This window comes from Anomaloglossus baeobatrachus, chromosome 6 (genome assembly GCF_048569485.1).
Source record: "Anomaloglossus baeobatrachus isolate aAnoBae1 chromosome 6, aAnoBae1.hap1, whole genome shotgun sequence".
Taxonomy (NCBI): Eukaryota; Metazoa; Chordata; class Amphibia; order Anura; family Aromobatidae; genus Anomaloglossus; species Anomaloglossus baeobatrachus.
In genome coordinates, this window is record NC_134358.1 from 556,288,572 (window position 1) to 556,309,879 (window position 21,308).

Consider the following 21,308-nt stretch of genomic DNA (forward strand, 5'->3'; position numbering starts at 1 on the left):
GACCACTCTCGGGGTTGCCTTCTGGGGGACCACTCTCGGGGTTGCCTTCTGGGGGACCACTCTCGGGGTTGCCTTCTGGGGGACCACTCTCGGGGTTGCCTTCTGGGGGACCACTCTCGGGGTTGCCTTCTGGGGGACCACTCTCGGGGTTGCCTTCTGGGGGACCACTCTCGGGGTTGCCTTCTGGGGGACCACTCTCGGGGTTGCCTTCTGGGGGACCACTCTCGGGGTTGCCTTCTGGGGGACCACTCTCGGGGTTGCCTTCTGGGGGACCACTCTCGGGGTTGCCTTCTGGGGGACCACTCTCGGGGTTGCCTTCTGGGGGACCACTCTCGGGGTTGCCTTCTGGGGGACCACTCTCGGGGTTGCCTTCTGGGGGACCACTCTCGGGGTTGCCTTCTGGGGGACCACTCTCGGGGTTGCCTTCTGGGGGACCACTCTCGGGGTTGCCTTCTGGGGGACCACTCTCGGGGTTGCCTTCTGGGGGACCACTCTCGGGGTTGCCTTCTGGGGGACCACTCTCGGGGTTGCCTTCCGGGGGACCACTCTCGGGGTTGCCTTCCGGGGGACCACTCTCGGGGTTGCCTTCTGGGAGCCCACTCTCTGGATTGGATTGCCTAAGGGGAGTTCACTTTCAGGATCGCTTTTGGGCAGCTTGCTCTCAAGGTTGCTGAGGGGGGGGGGCTAACTTTCGCAATTGCTTTCAAGCTGCCTGCTCTCAGGATTGCCTTTTGGGGGGGCTTACTTTTGGGTGGCTCGCTTTCGGGATTGCTTTCGGGTGGCTCGCTTTTGGGACTGTCTTCGAGGGGGCTTCCTTTCAAGATTGCCTTCGAGTGGGGTTGCTTTCCGAATTGCTGTTGAGCAGCCTGCTTTCGGGATTGCCTTCTGGAGGTTTACTTTCAGACGGTTCGCTTTCGGGATTGCTTTCGGGTGACCTGCTGTCGGGATTGTCTTTGGGGGGCCCACTCTCGGGATTGCTTTTGCGGGGCCCGCTTTCTGGATTGCCTTTGGGGGAGGGGGGGGGGCGGTCTCTCGGATGCTTTCGGGATTGCTTTTGGGTGGCCCGCTCTCGCAGTTGCCTTTTGGGGGGGGCGGGGGGGCTTCCTTTGGGGATTGATTTTTGAGCTGCCCATTTTGAGGGTTGCTTTCTTGGGGGGTGGCTCACTTTCAGAATAGCTTTTGACCGGCCTGCTCTCAGGATTGCCTTCTGGGGGGATTGCTTTCGGGTGACCTGCTGTTGGGATTGTCTTTGGGGGGCCCACTCTCGGGATTGCTTTTGAGGGGCCCGCTTTCTGGATTGCCTTTGGGGGAGGGGGGGGGGCGGTCTCTCGGATGCTTTCGGGATTGCTTTTGGGTGGCCCGCTCTCGCAGTTGCCTTTTGGGGGGGGCTTCCTTTGGGGATTGATTTTTGAGCTGCCCATTTTGAGGGTTGCTTTCTTGGGGGAATGGCTCACTTTCAGAATAGCTTTTGACAGGCCTGCTCGCAGGATTGCCTTCTGGGGGGATTGCTTTCGGGCGACCTGCTGTTGGGATTGTCTTTGGAATGTCCACTCTCGGGATTGCTCTTGCGGGGCCCTCTTTCTAGGTTACCTTTGGGGGGGGGGGGTTTCTTGGTTGCCTTTCGGGGGTCCGTGCTCTCGGAGGTCCTGCTCTCGGTCAAGACCTCTATTAAACATCATTCTCCTTTAAATGCATCCGTTCTTTCTGCCTCTCCCGGTAACCTATCCATCTATAGTCTCTCCGGAAGCCACTTGAATTGACAGATAATTCTGCGCCCATTTTGTGTTCCAAAAAGCAATTACAAGGGGAAAGTCACAACATATAATTTCAGAGCGCAGACGAACACAGGGCGTTTGTGCTCCGGACAAATTAATATCAAATCGCTCAATTTATGCATTCATGTTTCATTTCTTTTATTAAATGTTAATATTTCCCAATTACTTTTCCTTTTTATTCGTGTTTTGTGCTTGAGAGGAAAATAAATGCTTTTCGGCCTCCGAGCAAATGTTTTCATTTCGGGAAAAACTGTTCTCATTTAGTAAAAAAAAAAATAATATAAATTAATTTTACTGAATCTTTAACATTGACATTTTCATTTTTTTTTTAACTGCAAGTGTGAAAGTGTTAACTGTCTGACCGCACTGACCGCACCGTACTGTTCATGTCACCCAACTGAATTCTAAAGGGTTAACTCTCTCTTTTTTGGTTTACATATAGAACTTATCCATATAAAGCACTGACTGTATACTTACATTATTCATCCTGCATTATACTCCAGAGCTGCACTCACTATTCTGTTGGTGCAGTCACTGTGTACATACATTACATTACTGACCCTGTACTGATCCTGAGTTACCTCCTGTATTATATTCCAGAGCTGCACTCACTATTCTGCTGGTGCAGTCACTGTGTACATACATTACATTACTGATCCTGAGTTACCTCCTGTATTATACTCCAGAGCTGCACTCACTATTCTGCTGGTGCAGTCACTGTGTACATACATTACATTACTGATCCTGAGTTACCTCCTGTATTATACTCCAGAGCTGTACTCACTATTCTGCTGGTGCAGTCACTGTGTACATACATTACATTACTGATCCGGAGTTACCTCCTGTATTATACTCCAGAGCTGTACTCACTATTCTGCTGGTGCAGTCACTGTGTACATACATTACATTACTGATCCGGAGTTACCTCCTGTATTATACTCCAGAGCTGTACTCACTATTCTGCTGGTGTAGTCACGGTGTACATACATTACATTACTGATCCGGAGTTACCTCCTGTATTATACTCCAGAGCTGTACTCACTATTCTGCTGGTGCAGTCACTGTGTACATACATTACATTACTGATCCTGAGTTACCTCCTGTATTATACTCCAGAGCTGTACTCACTATTCTGCTGGTGCAGTCACTGTGTACATACATTACATTACTGATCCTGAGTTACCTCCTGTATTATACTCCAGAGCTGTACTCACTATTCTGCTGGTGCAGTCACTGTGTACATACATTACATTACTGATCCTGTACTGATCCTGAGTTACCTCCTGTATTATCCTCCAGAGCTGCACTCACTATTCTGCTGGTGCAGTCACTGTATACATACATTACATTACTGATCCTGTACTGATCCTGAGTTACCTCCTGTATTATACTCCAGAGCTGCACTCACTATTCTGCTGGTGCAGGCACTGTGTACATACATTACATTACTGATCCTGAGTTACCTCCTGTATTATCCTCCAGAGCTGCACTCACTATTCTGCTGGTGCAGGCACTGTGTACATACATTACATTACTGATCCTGGGTCACATCTTGTATTATACTCCAGAGCTGCACTCACTGTTGGGTCACACGTGTAAATATTGCTTTTCTCTTCAGGCTGTTATGGCGTTGATGGGGAGAGTGATTCCATTATGAGCTCGGCCTCTGAAAACTCTACCGAGCCCTGGTTTTGTGATGCCTGTAAGTGCGGGGTGTCCCCCAGCTGCGAGCTCTGCCCGAACCAGGATGGTATATTTAAAGAGACCGATGCTGGAAGGTGAGATGCGCGTCTCCTGCCAAGATCCTGAAATTCCTCAGGTTCCCATATTGGCTGCTTAATAGTTATTTAGTAACCGGACACAATATGATGAGTGACTCCACTTTGGCTGCATCACTCAATGGAGTCTTAGGCAGTCCGGAATCTTAATTTTAATTTTCTGTGTTTGCTATACAGTAAAATTGACCCGGTGATAGGATTCTCCAGAACAGCTCCATTACATAGATACCAAACATGCATAGTTTTAAGTAGTGAAAAAACATTTGGAAATTTAAAGTTTTCATTTTTTGGGATCTTTCTTCTTTTTTGCACCTATGGGGTAGATGCAATGTTTGGATTGCCTTTCCGCATTTTATTGCAATGTTGTGGCAGCCAACTCTCCCCTGTAATTCTGGCATTTATTTATTTATTTATTTATTTATTTATATAATTTTTTGCTCATTATGCTGTTTATCGTTCGGATTAAGTTATTTTAAATTTTGATAGATCAGACTTTTAGAAACGCTGCGATACCAAATGTGTATTTTTTTTTAATTGAGTTGGAACATGGAATATTCATTGAACAAGAGAGGGGTTGGTTTGAAAAAAATATTTCTTTCAGATTTTTAATTTATTTAAATTTTGTTTAATATATATATATATATATATATATATATATATATATATATATATATATATATATATATAATGTGTATATATATAAAATTTAAAATATTTTAAAAAAATTAAAAATCTGAGATTTTTAAATTTTTTTAAATTAATTAATTTATATATATAGAGACTGTGTGTGTTTAGAAAAGAAAATAGAACAAAATAGCCAGTAGGTAGGGATAGCCATGAGGAGAAGGCCGAGTGAATCTCCAGTGCAAATGTTTTTACCCAGAATCAGTCGCGTCTTAGACGGTATCCCCACATGTGTGGATATGACGAGATTCAGTCTCCTGTGTCCCCCAATGAAGGCTCTGATAAAAAGATTTTACGGTTAGTACACAAAATCTTTATTTGTCCTATAAATGCCAGCTAAATCTTGGCTTTCACAGGAGTATCATGATATTCAGAAGAAAGGGAACCTGTCACCAAAATTTTCGCAATTAAATTAAAAGAATCCCCTCTGCAGCTCCTGGGCTGCTTCTAGAAAGGTTCATCTTGGTACTGGCCCCCCTTTCAGACCTAAATAAAGACTTTATAAAATCTTACCTTTTGCTATGGTAATGATGGTTTATGGCCACGGGGGCGGGCTGTTTTTGTCCGTTATCCCCCCTCCTGCCGCTCCTCGCCGTCCCCCATCGTTCATTTGCATACATGATGCCACCGCCGTCATGTAACGCAGTTTTCCTGAGTTCTCGTGCATGCCCAGTGGCACTAGCGTGGGGCTGAGCATTGAGCACATTGCGAGCGCTGGTGAGGTTATTGCGCAGGCGCGAGATTATGGTTGGCGCTGTGAATGTCATCACAAGCGTCATCCAAGTATCCGCCCATAATCTCTCGCCTGCATTGTGCACATTGCAAGCGCTGGTGAGGTTATTGCGCAGGCGCGAGATTATAGGTGGCGCTGGGAATGTCATCACCAGCGTCATCCAAGTACCCGCCCATAATCTCGCATCTGCGCAATAACCTCACCAGCGCTCGCAATGTGCACAAAGCAGGCGCGAGATTATGGGCGGATACTTGGATGATGCTTGTGATGACATTCACAGCGCCACCCATAATCTCGCGCCTGCTTTGTGCACATTGCGAGCGCTGGTGAGATTATTGCGCAGGCGCGAGATTATGGGCGGGTACTTGGATGACGCTGGTGATGACACTCACAGCGCCGCTCGTAATCTTGCGCCTGCGCAATAACCTCACCAGCGCTCGCAACGTGCACAATGCAGGCACGAGATTATGGGCGTGTACTTGGATGACGCTGGGGATGACATTCACAGCGCCGCCCATAATCTCGTGCCTGCACAATAACCACACCAGCGCTCGCAATATGCTCAATGCTCAGCCTCACACTAGTGCCACTGGGCATGCGCGAGAACTCAGGAGAACTGCTCTACATGAGGGCGGTGGCATCATGTATGCAAATGAACGATGAATGAAGATATCCAAAGTAGAAGAAATCGGGTCTTTTGCCACCCTAAATCACGGAATCTAATATTAATATAATGTCTATGATTGTTTATACAGGTCTACGCATTTCAGAGATATGTCCATCTCCTTCATCAGGACATTAAGGCTATGTGCGCACGTTGCGTCGGAGTACCTGCAGTTTATTCTGCACGTTTTCCTTCCCTTGGTTTTTGACCAAATGGCTTTTGGTCATTTTTAGCGCTAAAAACGCATGCGTATTTACCGCGTTTTTAGTGCGTTTTCAGCGCTTTTTACCTGCGTTTTCATCTGCGTTTCTGCAGATGCGTTTTGTAGATCAAGACACTGAGAAATAAAGTTGGAATAGTCAAAAAGAATGAAAAAAGAGAAGGATAAAATTAACTTTTAATAAAAATATATGGAACATTATCAATTTTAATGAAATAATAGTGGTTATGCACATTTTAACAGAAAAATAGGTCAAGTTTAATATTTTTTATCATTTAAATTTTCGGTTTTTGTTTGTGTGTAAAGGAACATTATAACCCTTTAATTTTATGCCAGAAAAGCATGCGTTTTTGAAGCCAAAAACGCAATGGAAAGCAGGTAAAAAGCATGAAAAATGCAGGAAAGTTGATTTTGGTTGCGTTTTGCCATTTCTCATTGACTCCAATGTTAAGGAAACGCTGCAGAAATGGCAAAAACAACTGACATGCTGCTTCTTTTTCAGCATGGTTTTTGACCACAAATATGCAAATTAAACGCTGCAGAAAAAAAAAGCAAAGTGCAGACAGGATTTCTGCTTTTCCCATAGACTTTGCTGGAAATCAAAAACGCATGCGTTTTAGCGCAAAAACGCTGCTGCTAAAAACGCTGCAGAAACGCGGAAAAAAACGCAACGTGCGAACATAGCCTTAAGGAACAAATGATTGTTCCTTTAATGTCCTGATGAAGGAGATGGACATATCTCTGAAACGCGTAGACCTGTATAAACAATAAAGGAATTTATATTAATATTTTATACCGTGATTTAGCGCGGCACAAGACCCGATTTCTTCTACTTTGGATATCTAAGGAATATTATGATGACAGGTAATGGGGTCTCCAGCAGACCCTCGGCTGTCTGACGGCAACCCATCGGCGCCTCAGGAAAACGTCACAGTTGCACAGATGGGCACAGGGAATGATGCGCCTCCACCTGTGCGTGTTAAATGCCGCTGTCAGAGATTGGCAGCGGCATTTACCAGTTTGCCCGCCGAGGGCCTGTTAGAGGCACATGATGGCTGATTAAATTTGCCATCATCTGTCGGGCAAGATGAGGGCTTGGCTTGCGAGCCAGCATCAAAGGCAGGGAAGCAACATGTGACGTAAATGTACGTCGTATTTTGTGAATGGGGTTCGAGTAAAGGGTTCCTGTTTAGCAGTGCTAAGTGAGTGAGCGAAGTATTGGGATATTGGCATAAGTAGTGGTTCAAAATATAATCGTTATACACATATATATATATATGTGTATATAATGTGTATGTACATGTATGTATGTGTATAGATATAGATAGGGAGATTATATATATATATACTAGAAGGTGGCCCGATTCTACGCATCGGGTATTCTAGAATTTACGTATTGTGTAGTTCATGTATGATTTTTGTTATATATATAGATGTTGTTGTGTGTAGTTACCAAGTGTTTGTGTAGGGGCTGTACATGTTCTGGGTGTTGTCTGGGTGTGACGGGGGGTGAGAGCGGTGTTGTATGTGTGTTGTGTGTGTTGCGTTGTTTGTGGAGCGCTGTGTGTCTGTAGCGTTGTGTGTGTGTTGCGCGGTTTGTGTGTGTGTGGTGTGTTTTGGGGGGAGGTATGTTTTGTGCAATGTGTGTGTTGTGCGGTATGTGCGTATATTTGTGTGTGCCGCGGTGTTTGTGTGTTGGGTGTTGTGTGTGTGCAGCGTTGTCTGTGTAGGGCAGTTGTTTGTGGTTCCCAGTGTGTGTGTGTGTGTGGTGTGTGGTGTGTTGTGCAGTGCGCGCGCGTGTGTCTGTGTGTGTGTGTGTGTGTGTGTGTGTGTGTTGGGGGGAGGTGCTCCATCCCCCATGCAGCGCACTCCCCATCGTGCTCCATCCCCCATGCAGCGCACTCCCCATCGTGCTCCATCCCCTATGCTGCGCACCCCCCATCGTGCTCCATCTCCCATGCTGCGCACTCCCAAACGTGCTCCATCCGCCATGCTGCGCACTCCCAAACGTGCTCCATCCGCCATGCTGCGCACTCCCCCATCATGCTCCATCCCCGATGCTGCGCACCCCCCCATCGTGCTCCATCCCCCATGCTGCACCAGCATCAGCCTCTCTGCCCCCAGCATCAGCCTCTCTCCTCCCAGCATCAGCCTCTCTCCTCCCAGCATCAGCCTCTCTCCTCCCAGCATCAGCCTCTCTCATCCTAGCATCAGCCTCTCTCCTCCCAGCATCAGCCTCTCCTCTCTGTCCCCAGCATCAGCCTCTCTCCTCCCAGCCTTCCCCAGCATCAGCCTCTCTCCTCCCAGCCTCCCTCCTCCCACCCTCCCCCAGCATCAGCCTCCCCCAGCATCAGCCTCCCCCAGCATCAGCCTCTCTTCTCTCAGCCTACCTCTCCCAGCCTCCCTCCTCCCAGCCTCCCTCAGCATCAGCCTCCCTCTCCCAGCCTCCCCAAGCATCAGCCTCCACCAGCATCAGCCTCTCTTCTTCCAGCCTCCCCCAGCATCAGCCTCCGCCAGCATCAGCCTCTCTCCTTCCAGCCTCCTCCAGCATCAGCCTCCCTCTCCCAGCCTTCCCCATGATCAGCCTCTCTCCTCCCAGCCTCCGTCCTCCCAGCCTTCCCCAGCATCAGCTTTCCCCTCCCAGCCTCCCTCAGCATCAGCCTTCCCCAGCATCAGCCTCTCTCCTCCCAGCCTCAGCCTCTCTCCTTCCAGCCTCCCCCAGCATCAGCCTCTCTCCTTCCAGTCTCCCTCAGCATCAGCCTCCCCTTCCCAGCCTTCCCCAGGATCAGCCTCCTTCCTCCCAGCCTCCTTCCTCCCAGCCTCCTTCCTCCCAGCCTCCCCCTCCCAGCCTCCCTCAGCATCAGCCTTCCGCTCCCAGTCTCCCCCAGCATCAGCCTCCCCAAGCATCAGCCTCTCTCCTTCCAGCCTCCCCCAGCATCAGCCTCTCTCCTTCCAGCCTCCCTCAGCATCAGCCTCCCGTTCCCAGCCTTCCCCAGGATCAGCCTCTCTCCTCCCAGCCTCCTTCCTCCCAGCCTCCCCCTCCCAGCCTCCCTCAGCATCAGCCTTCCCCTCCCAGTCTCCCCCAGCATCAGCCTCCCCAAGCATCAGCCTCCACCAGCATCAGCCTCTCTCCTTCCAGCCTCCCCCAGCATCAGCCTCCCCAAGCATCAGCCTCCACCAGCATCAGCCTCCCTCGTCCCAGCCTCCCCCAGCATCAGCCTCCCCCTCCCAGCCTCCCCCAGCATCAGCCTCTCTCCTCCCAGCATCAGCCTCTCTCATTCCAGCATCAGCCTCTCTCCTCCCAACATCAGCCTCTCCTCTCTGTCCCCAGCATCAGCCTCTCTCCTCCCAGCCTTCCCCAGCATCAGCCTCCCCCAGCATCAGCCTCTCTCCTTCCAGCCTCCCCCAGCATCAGCCTCTCTCCTTCCAGCCTCCCCCAGCATCAGCCTCCCTCTCCCAGCCTTCCCCAGGATCAGCCTCTCTCCTCCCAGCCTCCGTCCTCCTAGCCTTCCCCAGCATCAGCTTTCCCCTCCCAGCCTCCCTCAGCATCAGCCTTCCCCAGCATCAGCCTCTCTCCTCCCAGCCTCAGCCTCTCTCCTTTCAGCCTCCCCCAGCATCAGCCTCTCTCCTTCCAGCCTCCCTCAGCATCAGCCTCCCCTTCCCAGCCTTCCCCAGGATCAGCCTCTCTCCTCCCAGCCTCCTTCCTCCCAGCCTCCCCCTCCCAGCCTCCTTCAGCATCAGCCTTCCCCTCCCAGTCTCCCCCAGCATCAGCCTCCCCCTCCCAGCCTTCCCCATGATCAGCCTCTCTGCTCCCAGCCTCCTCCAGCACGCCGTGCTCCTCTGCCGACACTCACACACCCGATCGCATCCACTCACACACACCCGATCGCATCCACTCACACACACCCGATCGCATCCACTCACACACACCCGATCGCATCCACTCACACACACCCGATCGCATCCACTCACACACACCCGATCGCATCCACTCACACACACCCGATCGCATCCACTCACACACACCCGATCGCATCCACTCACACACACCCGATCGCATCCACTCACACACACCCGATCGCATCCACTCACACACACAGACACTGACGATATCGCACATACGCGCTCACACTCACAACATCCGGAGATACCACATGCCTCTGGCCATGTGATCCTCCGTCAGGTCCTGGAAGGTCACAACAGCACAGTATCGAGGCCGAGAAGCAAGCGATATCGCCGGATGCTGTGAGTGTGAGGTGTGTGTGAGGTGTGTGTGAGAGTGAGTGTGATCTGATGTGTGTGTATGTTTGTGTGTGTGCTGTTATGTGTGTGCGTGTGGATCTTCCGCCGCAGCAGGACCTTGATGCGCTTGTAACCATGCGAGCATGGTTACCAACGTATCCCCACCACTCCCATGCGAGAGGGGGCCGGGGGGGGGGGGGGGGGGGGGGGGGGAGTACAGTACTCACCTCCGTGACAGCCGTGTCAGTTCGGGGAATGCAAGGGGGGGGGGGGGGGGGAGTACAGTACTCACCTCCGTGACAGCCGTGTCAGTTCGGGAAATGCGCGGGGGGAGGGAGGGGGCGGGGCCAGAGCTAGCGTGCATTGCGTGAGGGGGGCGGGGCGTGGCCGAATTGCCAATGCCTGCAGGGTGCCGGGGCGAGAGGCCAATCTGTGGGGGGGGGCGGAGCCTGGGCGAGCGGCTGGCCAATCCGTGTGGGGGCGCAGCCTGGGCAAGCGGCCAATCCGTGTGGGGGGGCGGGGCCATGGCGAGCCCAGCGGCCAATCAGCTTTGTGTCACCGTAAGGACACAATTTTGGAGCATGACAGACAGACAGACAGACAGAATAAGGCAATTATATATATATATATTTTTTTTTTTTTTTTTTTTTTTTTTTAACGTTGGGCCGGTTACTTTTCTGATCCTCGCTCACTGTCTAATTCAACATCTGTCATCATAGCTGTAAGTGAAATAGATGAGAAACTAAAAGGGAGGATTATTCTTCTCTGATTACCCAATTTGTCTTAATTACAAGATTTTGGACCATGTGCCACCAAAACAAGCGAGGAAGGCTGTGCAGCAAACAGCCGATAGCGCATCTGCGCTCAAATTACAAGACTGTAACTTCAGATTTTTATTTTATTTTTTTTGTTTTTGTTTTTACTACTTTGGCTTCTTTTAAGAAACTGCTATTGCCAATTTTTTGAAAAAGGTAAAAAATTAAAAATGAACTAATGAAAAAACCCCCAATATGAATATACAAACAAAAAGTTACTAAAATATGTTCTATTTATACACTGTGTGCAGAATTATTAGGCAAATGAGTGTTTCTTTGTCGCTCCATTGGGAGACCCAGACAATTGGGTGTATAGCTTCTGCCTCTGGAGGCCACACAAAGTATTACACTTTTAAAAAAGTGTAACCCCTCCCCTCTGCCTATACACCCTCCCGTGGACCACGGGCTCCTCAGTTTTATGCTTTGTGTGGACATACATACATTCATACATACATACATACATTCTCATACATAGTTATGACGGATGGAAGAAAAGAGGACCCCTATGGGGTCCCCGGCATGCTCCCTTCTCACCCCACTATGTCGGCGGTGTTGTTAAGGTTGAGGTACCCATGGCGGGTACAGAGGCTGGAGCCACATGCCGTCTCCTTCACCATCCCTTATGCGGCTCTGGGAGAAGTGGGAGTCTAAACGGTCATCCACGTGCTGGGACCGTGCTCCATCCGCAGCCCCTGGTGGAATCTGCCGGACCGGAGCTTCTTCACCCCCAGGGACCGGGCCCTGCAACTTTAAGGTATTCTGTGTCCCCATGTGGGGACTGTACAGGGAGGGGGGGTCGCACCTTCTCCCCGGCAGTCCAGCGGTAGTTCCGTCCGTTGTTTTTTCGGCGGACTTCCGCGCCCACCATGCCTGCTTGTCGGGCACGATCTTAAATTTAGTCCCCGGCTTTGCCGCAGCCTAGTCGCGAAAAATCCCGCCCCCGGGCCTGCCTGTCAGGGGTAAGGGCGGGATTACCGATATGACGTCGGTTTTGAGGGCTGGAGCATCTTTGCATGTCTCCCCCCCCCCCTCATTGACCACTTTGGGGCCTCCAGATTCCCGCTTTTTGCCGTCGCCGCCCGCGGTTCCACGCCCCCCCCCCCCCCCCCGAGAGCTCCGGCGGCCATTTTTGGCATTCTGCCGATGTGTACTACTCAGCTGCAAAGCTCTACAGCTCCGGGGGATCCACGACAGGGAATCTGGAGGACACACCGCTCGTTAGCGGTTGGTAAGCCACACCGGTCACCCGGTGCTGGTTCCCCTAGGGTGCCGGGATATATATATATATTATATATATATATATATATATATATATATATATATATATATATATATATATATATATATATATATATATATATATATATATATATATATATATATTCGGAAAGCCTGTTTACCCTTTTCCCATATACCCTCAGTGGTCACTCTCCTGAGAGACACCGATTGCTTACAGCATGTCGTCCACAAGGAGCAAAGCCCCTAAGGCACAGACTTTTTTCGCGGCCTGTACCTCTTGTAGGGCTATGTTGCCTGCGGGATCCACCTACCCTCACTGTGATCAATGCTCGACTCCTGCCACGCTTGCTCAGCCGGAGCCTAGGGCACTTGTGGGCCCCTCGGCTCATGTAGATCCCCCTGCTCCCCCTGAGCAGGCTGCAGGGACAGAGACACCGTCGTTGGCCTCTTTCGCTGAGACACTCTCCCAGTCGCTTTCTCAATCCACTGCACAGTCTATGGACAAATGGTCATCTAAGCTGCTTGAGGCATTGCAGTCCAGACCGGGCCCTTCACAGGCCCCGGCCCCTGTTCGTTTGTCTCCTCCAGGCCCTTCTCGGTCCGCGCCGCATCGCGCTCCCAGGATAGCCACTAGGTCCCAGGCGGAGGACTCCTGCCCGGATCGCAGCCCCAGGCCGGCTAAGCGGCCTCGCCGGGACTCTTCCCCGGCCTCCTCACACTGCTCTGGATCCCAGCTTGAGGACTCTCAGGAAGACGAGGCGGACGTGGGAGCTCAGGGCTCTGACCCTGACTTCACCCTTAACCTTGATGCCCCTGAAGGGGACGCCTTAGTAAATGATCTTATCTCGTCCATCAATGAGGTGTTGGATCTCTCACCCCCACCTCCTCCTGCAGAGGAGCCGGCTTCTCGGCAGGAGAAACACCAATTTCGATTTCCCAAACGTACTCGCAATACGTTTTTTGATCACTCCAACTTCAGGGACGCTGTCCAGAAGCCCAGAGCGGTTCCGGACAAGCGCTTTGCTAAACGACACACTGACACGTGTTATCCCTTTCCACCTGAAGTCGTTAAGGGCTGGGCACACTCCCCCAAGGTGGATCCTCCAGTCTCTAGATTGGCCGCTAGGTCCGTTGTGTCTGTTGCCGATGGCTCATCCCTGAAGGATGCCACTGACAGACAGATAGAGCTCTTGGTGAAGTCTATTTATGAGGCTACGGGCGCGTCTTTCGCCCCGGCCTTTGCGGCCGTGTGGGCTCTCCAAGCAATCTCGGCATGTCTGACTGAGATTAATGCCGTCACGCGGAATTCTGCCCCGCATGTTTCATCCTTGACCTCTCAGGCATCAGCATTTTCGTCGTACACCATGAACGCCGTCCTGGACTCCGCTAGCCGTACGGCCGTGGCATCCGCTAACTCCGTGGCAGTCCGCAGGGCCATGTGGCTGTGCGAATGGAAAGCGGACTCTGCTTCCAAAAGGTTCTTAACTGGTTTGCCTTTTTCTGGCGACCGTTTGTTTGGCGAACGGTTGGATGAGATTATTAAGGAATCCTCGGGAAAGGACTCCTCCTTACCCCAGTCCAAGCCTAAGAAACCTCAGCAGAGGAAGATCCAATCGAGGTTTCGGTCCTTTCGTCCCTCCGCCAAGACCCAATCCTCTTTGTCCAACCGACCGGAGAAAGGCCAGAGGAACTCCTATGCGTGGCGGTCCAAGTCACACCCCCAAAAGGCCGCGGGAGGCACTGCCTCCAAAACGGCCTCCTCATGACTCTCGTCCTCATCCAGCCACATCCTCGGTCGGTGGCAGGCTCTCCCACTTTGGCGACGCCTGGTGGCCACACGTTCAAGACCGTTGGGTGAGAGACATTCTGTCTCATGGTTACAGGATAGAGTTCAGCTCTCGACCTGCGGCTCGTTTCTTCAGAACCTCCCCACCCCCTGCACAGGCCGACGCACTTTTTCAGGCAGTGGACGCTCTGAAGATGGAAGGAGTTGTGATTCCCGTTCCCCTTCAGGAACGTGGTCGCGGATTTTACTCCAACTTGTTCGTGGTGCCAAAAAAGGACGGGTCATTCCATCCCGTTCTGGACCTCAAGCTGCTCAACAGACATGTGAGAATCAGACGGTTTCGGATGGAATCTCTCCGCTCGGTCATCGCCTCGATGTCACAGGGAGACTTCCTAGCATCGATCGACATCAAAGATGCTTATCTCCATGTGCCGATCGCACCCGAACACCGTTTCCTACGTTTCGCCATCGGGGACGAACACCTCCAGTTCGTGGCACTGCCTTTCGGCCTGGCGACAGCCCCACGGGTTTTCACCAAAGTCATGGCATCCGTCGTGGCGGTCCTGCACTCTCAGGGCCACTCGGTGATCCCTTACTTGGACGATCTCCTAGTCAGGGCCCCTTCTCGGGTGGCGTGTCAACAAAGTCTTACCGTCACTCTGGCGACTCTCCAGCAGTTCGGGTGGATCATCAATTTCCCGAAATCCAAGTTGACACCGACCCAATCACTGACTTACCTCGGGATGGAGTTTCATACCCAGCCAGCGTTAGTCATGCTACCGCGGGACAAACAGCTTTCTCTGCAGGCGGGGGTGCAGTCCCTTCTTCGGGGTCAGTCACACTCCTTAAGGCGCCTCATGCACTTCCTCGGGAAGATGGTTGCAGCTATGGAGGCAGTGCCGTTAGCGCAATTCCATCTACGGCCACTCCAATGGGACATTCTTCGCAAATGGGACAAGAGTTCGGCTTCCCTCGACAAGAACATCTCTCTTTCCCTCGCAACCAAAACATCACTTCGGTGGTGGCTCCTCCCCACATCTCTGTCCCGGGGAAAATCCTTTCTACCCCCAACCTGGGCTGTGGTCACCACGGACGCGAGCCTGTCAGGTTGGGGAGCGGTCTTTCTCCACCACAGGGCTCAAGGAACCTGGACTCCAATAGAATCATCCCTTCAGATCAATATCCTGGAGATAAGGGCAGTATATCTAGCCATATTGGCTTTCCATCGGTGGCTGGAGGGCAGGCAGATCCGAATCCAGTCGGACAACGCCACTGCCATCGCCTACATCAACCACCAAGGCGGCACTCGCAGTCGTCAAGCCTTCCAGGAAGTCCGGCGGATTCTACAGTGGGTGGAAAACACAGACTCCACCATCTCTGCAGTTCACATCCCGGGCGTAGAAAACTGGGAAGCAGATTTTCTCAGTCGTCAGGGCATGGACGCGGGGGAATGGTCTCTTCACCCAGACGTGTTTCGAGAGATCTGCCGCCGCTGGGGAACGCCGGACGTCGATCTCATGGCGTCACGACACAACAACAAGGTCCCGTCCTTCATGGCACAGTCTCAGGATCACAGAGCTCTGGCCGCGGACGCTTTGGTCCAGGATTGGTCGCAGTTTCGACTGCCATATGTGTTTCCCCCTCTGGCGATGCTGCCCAGGGTATTACCGAAAATCCGGTCCGACTGCCGTCGCGCCATTCCCGTCGCTCCAGACTGGCCGAGGCGGTCGTGGTATCCGGATCTGTGGCATCTCACGGTGGGTCAACCGTGGGCACTTCCAGACCGCCCAGACTTACTGTCCCAAGGCCCGTTTTTCCATCTGAATTCTGTGGCCCTCAACCTGACTGTGTGGCCATTGAGTCCTGGCTCCTAGCATCTTCAGGGTTATCTCAGGATGTAATTGCCACCATGAGACAAGCCAGGAAACCAACGTCCGCCAAGATCTATCACAGGACTTGGCAAATCTTCTTATCCTGGTGCTCTGATAACGGTTTTTCTCCATGGCCGTTTGCCTTACCCACATTTCTTTCATTCCTACAATTTGGAATGGATATGGGTTTGTCCCTCGGCTCTCTTAAGGGCCAAGTGTCGGCGCTCTCCGTGTTTTTTCAAACGCGACTAGCCAGACTTCCGCAGGTCCGCACGTTCCTGCAGGGGGTTTGCCACATGGTCCCACCTTACAAACGTCCGTTGGAACCTTGGGATCTTAACAGGGTTCTGACGGCTCTTCAAAAGCCGCCTTTTGAGCCGTTGCGGGATGTCTCTCTCTCCCGTCTTTCTCAGAAGGTGGCCTTCCTGGTTGCAGTCACATCACTTCGGAGAGTGTCTGAGCTTGCAGCGCTGTCATGCAAATCTCCTTTCCTGGTTTTCCACCAGGATAAGGTGGTTCTGCGTCCTGTCCCGGAATTCCTTCCTAAGGTGGTATCCCCTTTTCATCTACAGTTAGGTCCAGAAATATTTGGACAGTGACACAATTTTCGCGAGTTGGGCTCTGCATGCCACCACATTGGATTTGAAATGAAACCTCTACAACAGAATTCAAGTGCAGATTGTAACGTTTAATTTGAAGGTTTGAACAAAAATATCTGATAGAAATTGTAGGAATTGTACACATTTCTTTACAAACACTCCACATTTTAGGAGGTCAAAAGTAATTGGACAAATAAACCAAACCCAAACAAAATATTTTTATTTTCAATATTTTGTTGCGAATCCTTTGGAGGCAATCACTGCCTTAAGTCTGGAACCCATGGACATCACCAAACGCTGGGTTTCCTCCTTCTTAATGCTTTGCCAGGCCTTTACAGCCGCAGCCTTCAGGTCTTGCTTGTTTGTGGGTCTTTCCGTCTTAAGTCTGGATTTGAGCAAGTGAAATGCATGCTCAATTGGGTTAAGATCTGGTGATTGACTTGGCCATTGCAGAATGTTCCACTTTTTTGCACTCATGAACTCCTGGGTAGCTTTGGCTGTATGCTTGGGGTCATTGTCCATCTGTACTATGAAGCGCCGTCCGATCAACTTTGCGGCATTTGGCTGAATCTGGGCTGAAAGTATATCCCTGTACACTTCAGAATTCATCCGGCTACTCTTGTCTGCTGTTATGTCATCAATAAACACAAGCCACCCAGTGCCATTGAAAGCCATGCATGCCCATGCCATCACGTTGCCTCCACCATGTTTTACAGAGGATGTGGTGTGCCTTGGATCATGTGCCGTTCCCTTTCTTCTCCATACTTTTTTCTTCCCATCATTTTGGTACAGGTTGATCTTTGTCTCATCTGTCCATAGAATACTTTTCCAGAACTGAGCTGGCTTCATGAGGTGTTTTCAGCAAATTTAACTCTGGCCTGTCTATTTTTGGAATTGATGAATGGTTTGCATCTAGATGTGAACCCTTTGTATTTACTTTCATTGAGTCTTCTCTTTTTTCTGTTGACTTAGAGACAGATACACCTACTTCACTGAGAGTGTTCTGGACTTCAGTTGATGTTGGGAACGGGTTCTTCTTCACCAAAGAAAGTATGCGGCGATCATCCACCATTGTTGTCATCCGTGGACGCCCAGGCCTTTTTTAGTTCCCAAGCTCACCAGTCAATTCCTTTTTTCTCAGAATGTACCCGACTGTTGATTTTGCTACTCCAAGCATGTCTGCTATCTCTCTGATGGATTTTTTCTTTTTTTTCAGCCTCAGGATGTTCTGCTTCACCTCAATTGAGAATTCCTTAGACCGCATGTTGTCTGGTCACAGCAACAGCTTCCAAATGCAAAACCACACACCTGTAATCAACCCCAGACCTTTTAACTACTTCATTGATTACAGGTTAATGAGGGAGACGCCTTCAGAGTTAATTGCAGCCCTTAGAGTCCCTTGTCCAATTACTTTTGGTCCCTTGAAAAAGAGGAGGCTATGCATTACAGAGCTATGATTCCTAAACCCTTTCTCCGATTTGGATGTGAAAACTCTCATATTGCAGCTGGGAGTGTGCACTTTCAGCCCATATTATATATATAATTGTATTTCTGAACATGTTTTTGTAAACAGCTAAAATAACAAAACTTGTGTCACTGTCCAAATATTTCTGGACCTAACTGTAAATCAGGATATCTCCTTGCCTTCCTTTTGCCCTAATCCAATTCACCAGTGTGAGAAGGATTTGCACTCTTTGGATCTAGTGAGAGCACTCCGGATCTACGTATCTCGCACAGCGCCCCTGCGCCGTTCAGACGCGCTCTTTGTCCTTGTCGCTGGCCAGCGTAAGGGCTCTCAGGTCTCCAAGTCCACCTTGGCTAGGTGGATCAAGGAGCCGATTCTCGAGGCCTACCGTACTTCTGGGCTTCCGCCCCCTTCAGGGTTGAAGGCCCATTCCACCAGAGCCGTAGGTGCGTCCTGGGCATTGCGGCACCTGGCGACGGCTCAGCAGGTGTGTCAGGCGGCTACGTGGTCTAGCCTGCACACTTTCACGAAGCACTATCAAGTGCATACCTATGCCTCGGCAGACGCCAGTCTAGGTAGGCGAGTCCTCCAGGCGGCGGTTGCCCACCTGTAAGAGGGGGCCGTTTCCGGCTCTTTCTATTAGGGTATTGGTTTACCCACCCAGGGACTGCTCTTGGACGTCCCAATTGTCTGGGTCTCCCAATGGAGCGACAAAGAAAAGGGGAATTTTGTTTACTTACCGTAAATTCCTTTTCTTCTAGGTCCTATTGGGAGACCCAGCACCCGCCCCTGTGCCCTTCGGGCTGGTTGTTCTTTTGTGTACACATGTTGTTGATGTTGATTTTTTCTTTTGGTTCATGGTCTTCAGTTCTCCGAACATCCTTCGGATTGAATTTGCTCTAGACCATTTATAAGTTTTCTCCTTCCTGCTTTTGCACCAAACTGAGGAGCCCGTGGTCCACGGGAGGGTGTATAGGCAGAGGGGAGGGGTTACACTTTTTTAAAAGTGTAATACTTTGTGTGGCCTCCAGAGGCAGAAGCTATACACCCAATTGTCTGGGTCTCCCAATAGGAGCTAGAAGAAAAGGAATTTACGGTAAGTAAACAAAATTCCCCTTTTTGATCACCTGATACTTGTTATACATGTCGTCCTACTCCAAGCTGTATAGGCTGAGAGCCAACTACCAATGAAGTAAATCCGGTGATGTGCCTCTCTGTAATGAGGAGGGGTGCGGTGTAATGACACAACACCCTATATAAGGGGTGCTTAATTATTAGGCAACTTCCTTTCCTTTGGCAAAATGGGTCAGAAGAGAGATTTGACGGGCTCTGAAAAGTCCATATTGTGCGATGTCTTGCAGAGGGATGCAGCAGTCTTGAAATTGCCAAACTTTTGAAGCGTGACCACCGAGCAATCAAGCGTTTCATGGCAAATAGCCAACAGGGTCGCAAGAAGCGTGATGGGCAAAAAAGGCGCAAAATAACTGCCCATGAATTGAGGAAAATCAAGCGTGAAGCTGCCAAGATGCCATTTGCCACCAGTTTGGCCATATTTCAGAGCTGCAACGTTAGTGGAGTATCAAAAAGCACAAGGTGTGCCATACTCAGGGACATGGCCAAGGTAAGGAAGGCTGAAAACCACCACCTCTGACCAAGAAACATAAGATAAAACCTCAAGACTGGGGGCAAGAAATATCTGAAGACTGATTTTTCTCAGGTTTTATGGACTGATGAAATGAGAGTGACTCTTGATGGGCAGATGGATGGGCCAGAGGCTGGATCAGTAAAGGGCAGAGAGCTCCACTCCGACTCCAGCAAGGTGGAGGTGGGCACTGGTATGGGCTGGGATCATCAAAGATCAACTTGTGGGGCCTTTTCGGGTTGAGGATGGAGTGAAGCTCAACTCCCAGACCTACTGCCAGTTTCTGGAAGACAACTTCTTCAAGCAGTGGTACAGGAAGAAGTCGCTATCGTTCAAGAAAAACATGATGTTCATGCAGGACAATGCTCCATCACATGCATCCAACTACTCACAGCGTGGCTGGCCAGTAAAGGTCTAAAAGAGGAAAAAATAATGACATGGCCCCCTTGTTCACCTGATCTGAACCCCATAGAGAACCTGTGGTCCCTCATAACATGTGAGATCTACGGGGAGGGAAAACAGTGCACCTCTGGGAGCAGTGTCTGGAGGCTGTGGTGGCTGCTGCACACAATGTGGATCGTAAACAGATCAAGCAATGACAGAATCTATGGATGGTCGGCTGCTGAGGGTCATCATAAAGAAAGGGGGCTATATTGGGCACTCATTTTTTGGGTTTTGATTTTGCATGTCAGAAATGTTTATTTCTAAATGTTGTGCAGTTATATTGGTTTACCTGGTGACAATAAACAAGTGAGATGGGAATATATTTGGTTTTTATTAAGTTGCCTAATAATTCTGCACAGTAATAGTTACCTGCACAAACAGATATCCTCCTAAGAAGCCAAATCTAAAAAAAAAACCTCCAACTGCCAAAAATATTAAGCTGTGATATTTATGAGTCTTTTGGGCTGATTGAGAACATAGTTGTTGATTAATAATAAAAAAATCCTCTAAAATACAACTTGCCTAATAATTCTGCACACAATGTATCTACATCCCGGCTTTGCTTACTATTCTGTAATGGTTTATCTAGAGGTGCTAGCTGCACTTTTCCTCCTGTCGAAAAACCACCCAAACACCCCCCCCCCACCCCAAAGTAAAAAAAAACAAAATACAAAATCATTAAAAAAAAGTAAATACAGGAAAAAATATTACATACAGAATTATCAAAAATAGCTAAAACCATATAAAAATACAAAGAAAAGACAAATAGGAAGACTAATGATTACGGTAACAAAAGTTAAACAGAAAAAAGGTAACTAAAAAGTAATGAAGACAATTACACACCCAAAATATATATATATATATATGTGTATGTATGCATGTGTGTGTATGTATGTGTATGTATATATATATACTATATATATATATATATTATATATATATATTATGTGTGTGTGTGTGTGTGTGTGTGTGTGTGTGTGTGTGTATATATATGTATATATATATGTATGTATATATGTATATATATTTATATACATTTATTCTCTATCATATAATGTTAAAATCAAAAAGACAATTGAATAAAAAGCAAAAACTAAGATCTAAAAATAATTCAGAAGCAATGAAATAAAAAGAAAAAAAGCTAAAACCATATAAAAAAAATAAGAAAAAAAGAATGATTATGGTAATTTAAAAAAGAAGATATCAAAAGTAAAACAGAAAAAACGTAACTAAAAAGTAGAGAAGAAAAACTAAGAAAATCTACTAAATTGTGTAAATCATTTATAGCTGCATCCTGGAATCGGTTTGTATCTGTGGAGGCCAAAATCACCGGAATTCTGTTATAGTCTCC

General features: G+C 49.4%; 1 protein-coding gene across 1 annotated transcript in view; it reads left to right on the forward strand.

Annotated features, from left to right (window-relative positions):
• The window catches only part of PHF14 (PHD finger protein 14), a 322,056-nt gene that overhangs the window by 28,652 nt on the left and 272,096 nt on the right, over nucleotides 1-21,308 (forward strand). The window contains exon 5 of the mRNA XM_075316872.1: nucleotides 3,394-3,553. Coding sequence (XP_075172987.1) covers nucleotides 3,394-3,553 — 160 coding nt within the window. The remainder of the gene's footprint in view (nucleotides 1-3,393; nucleotides 3,554-21,308) is intronic.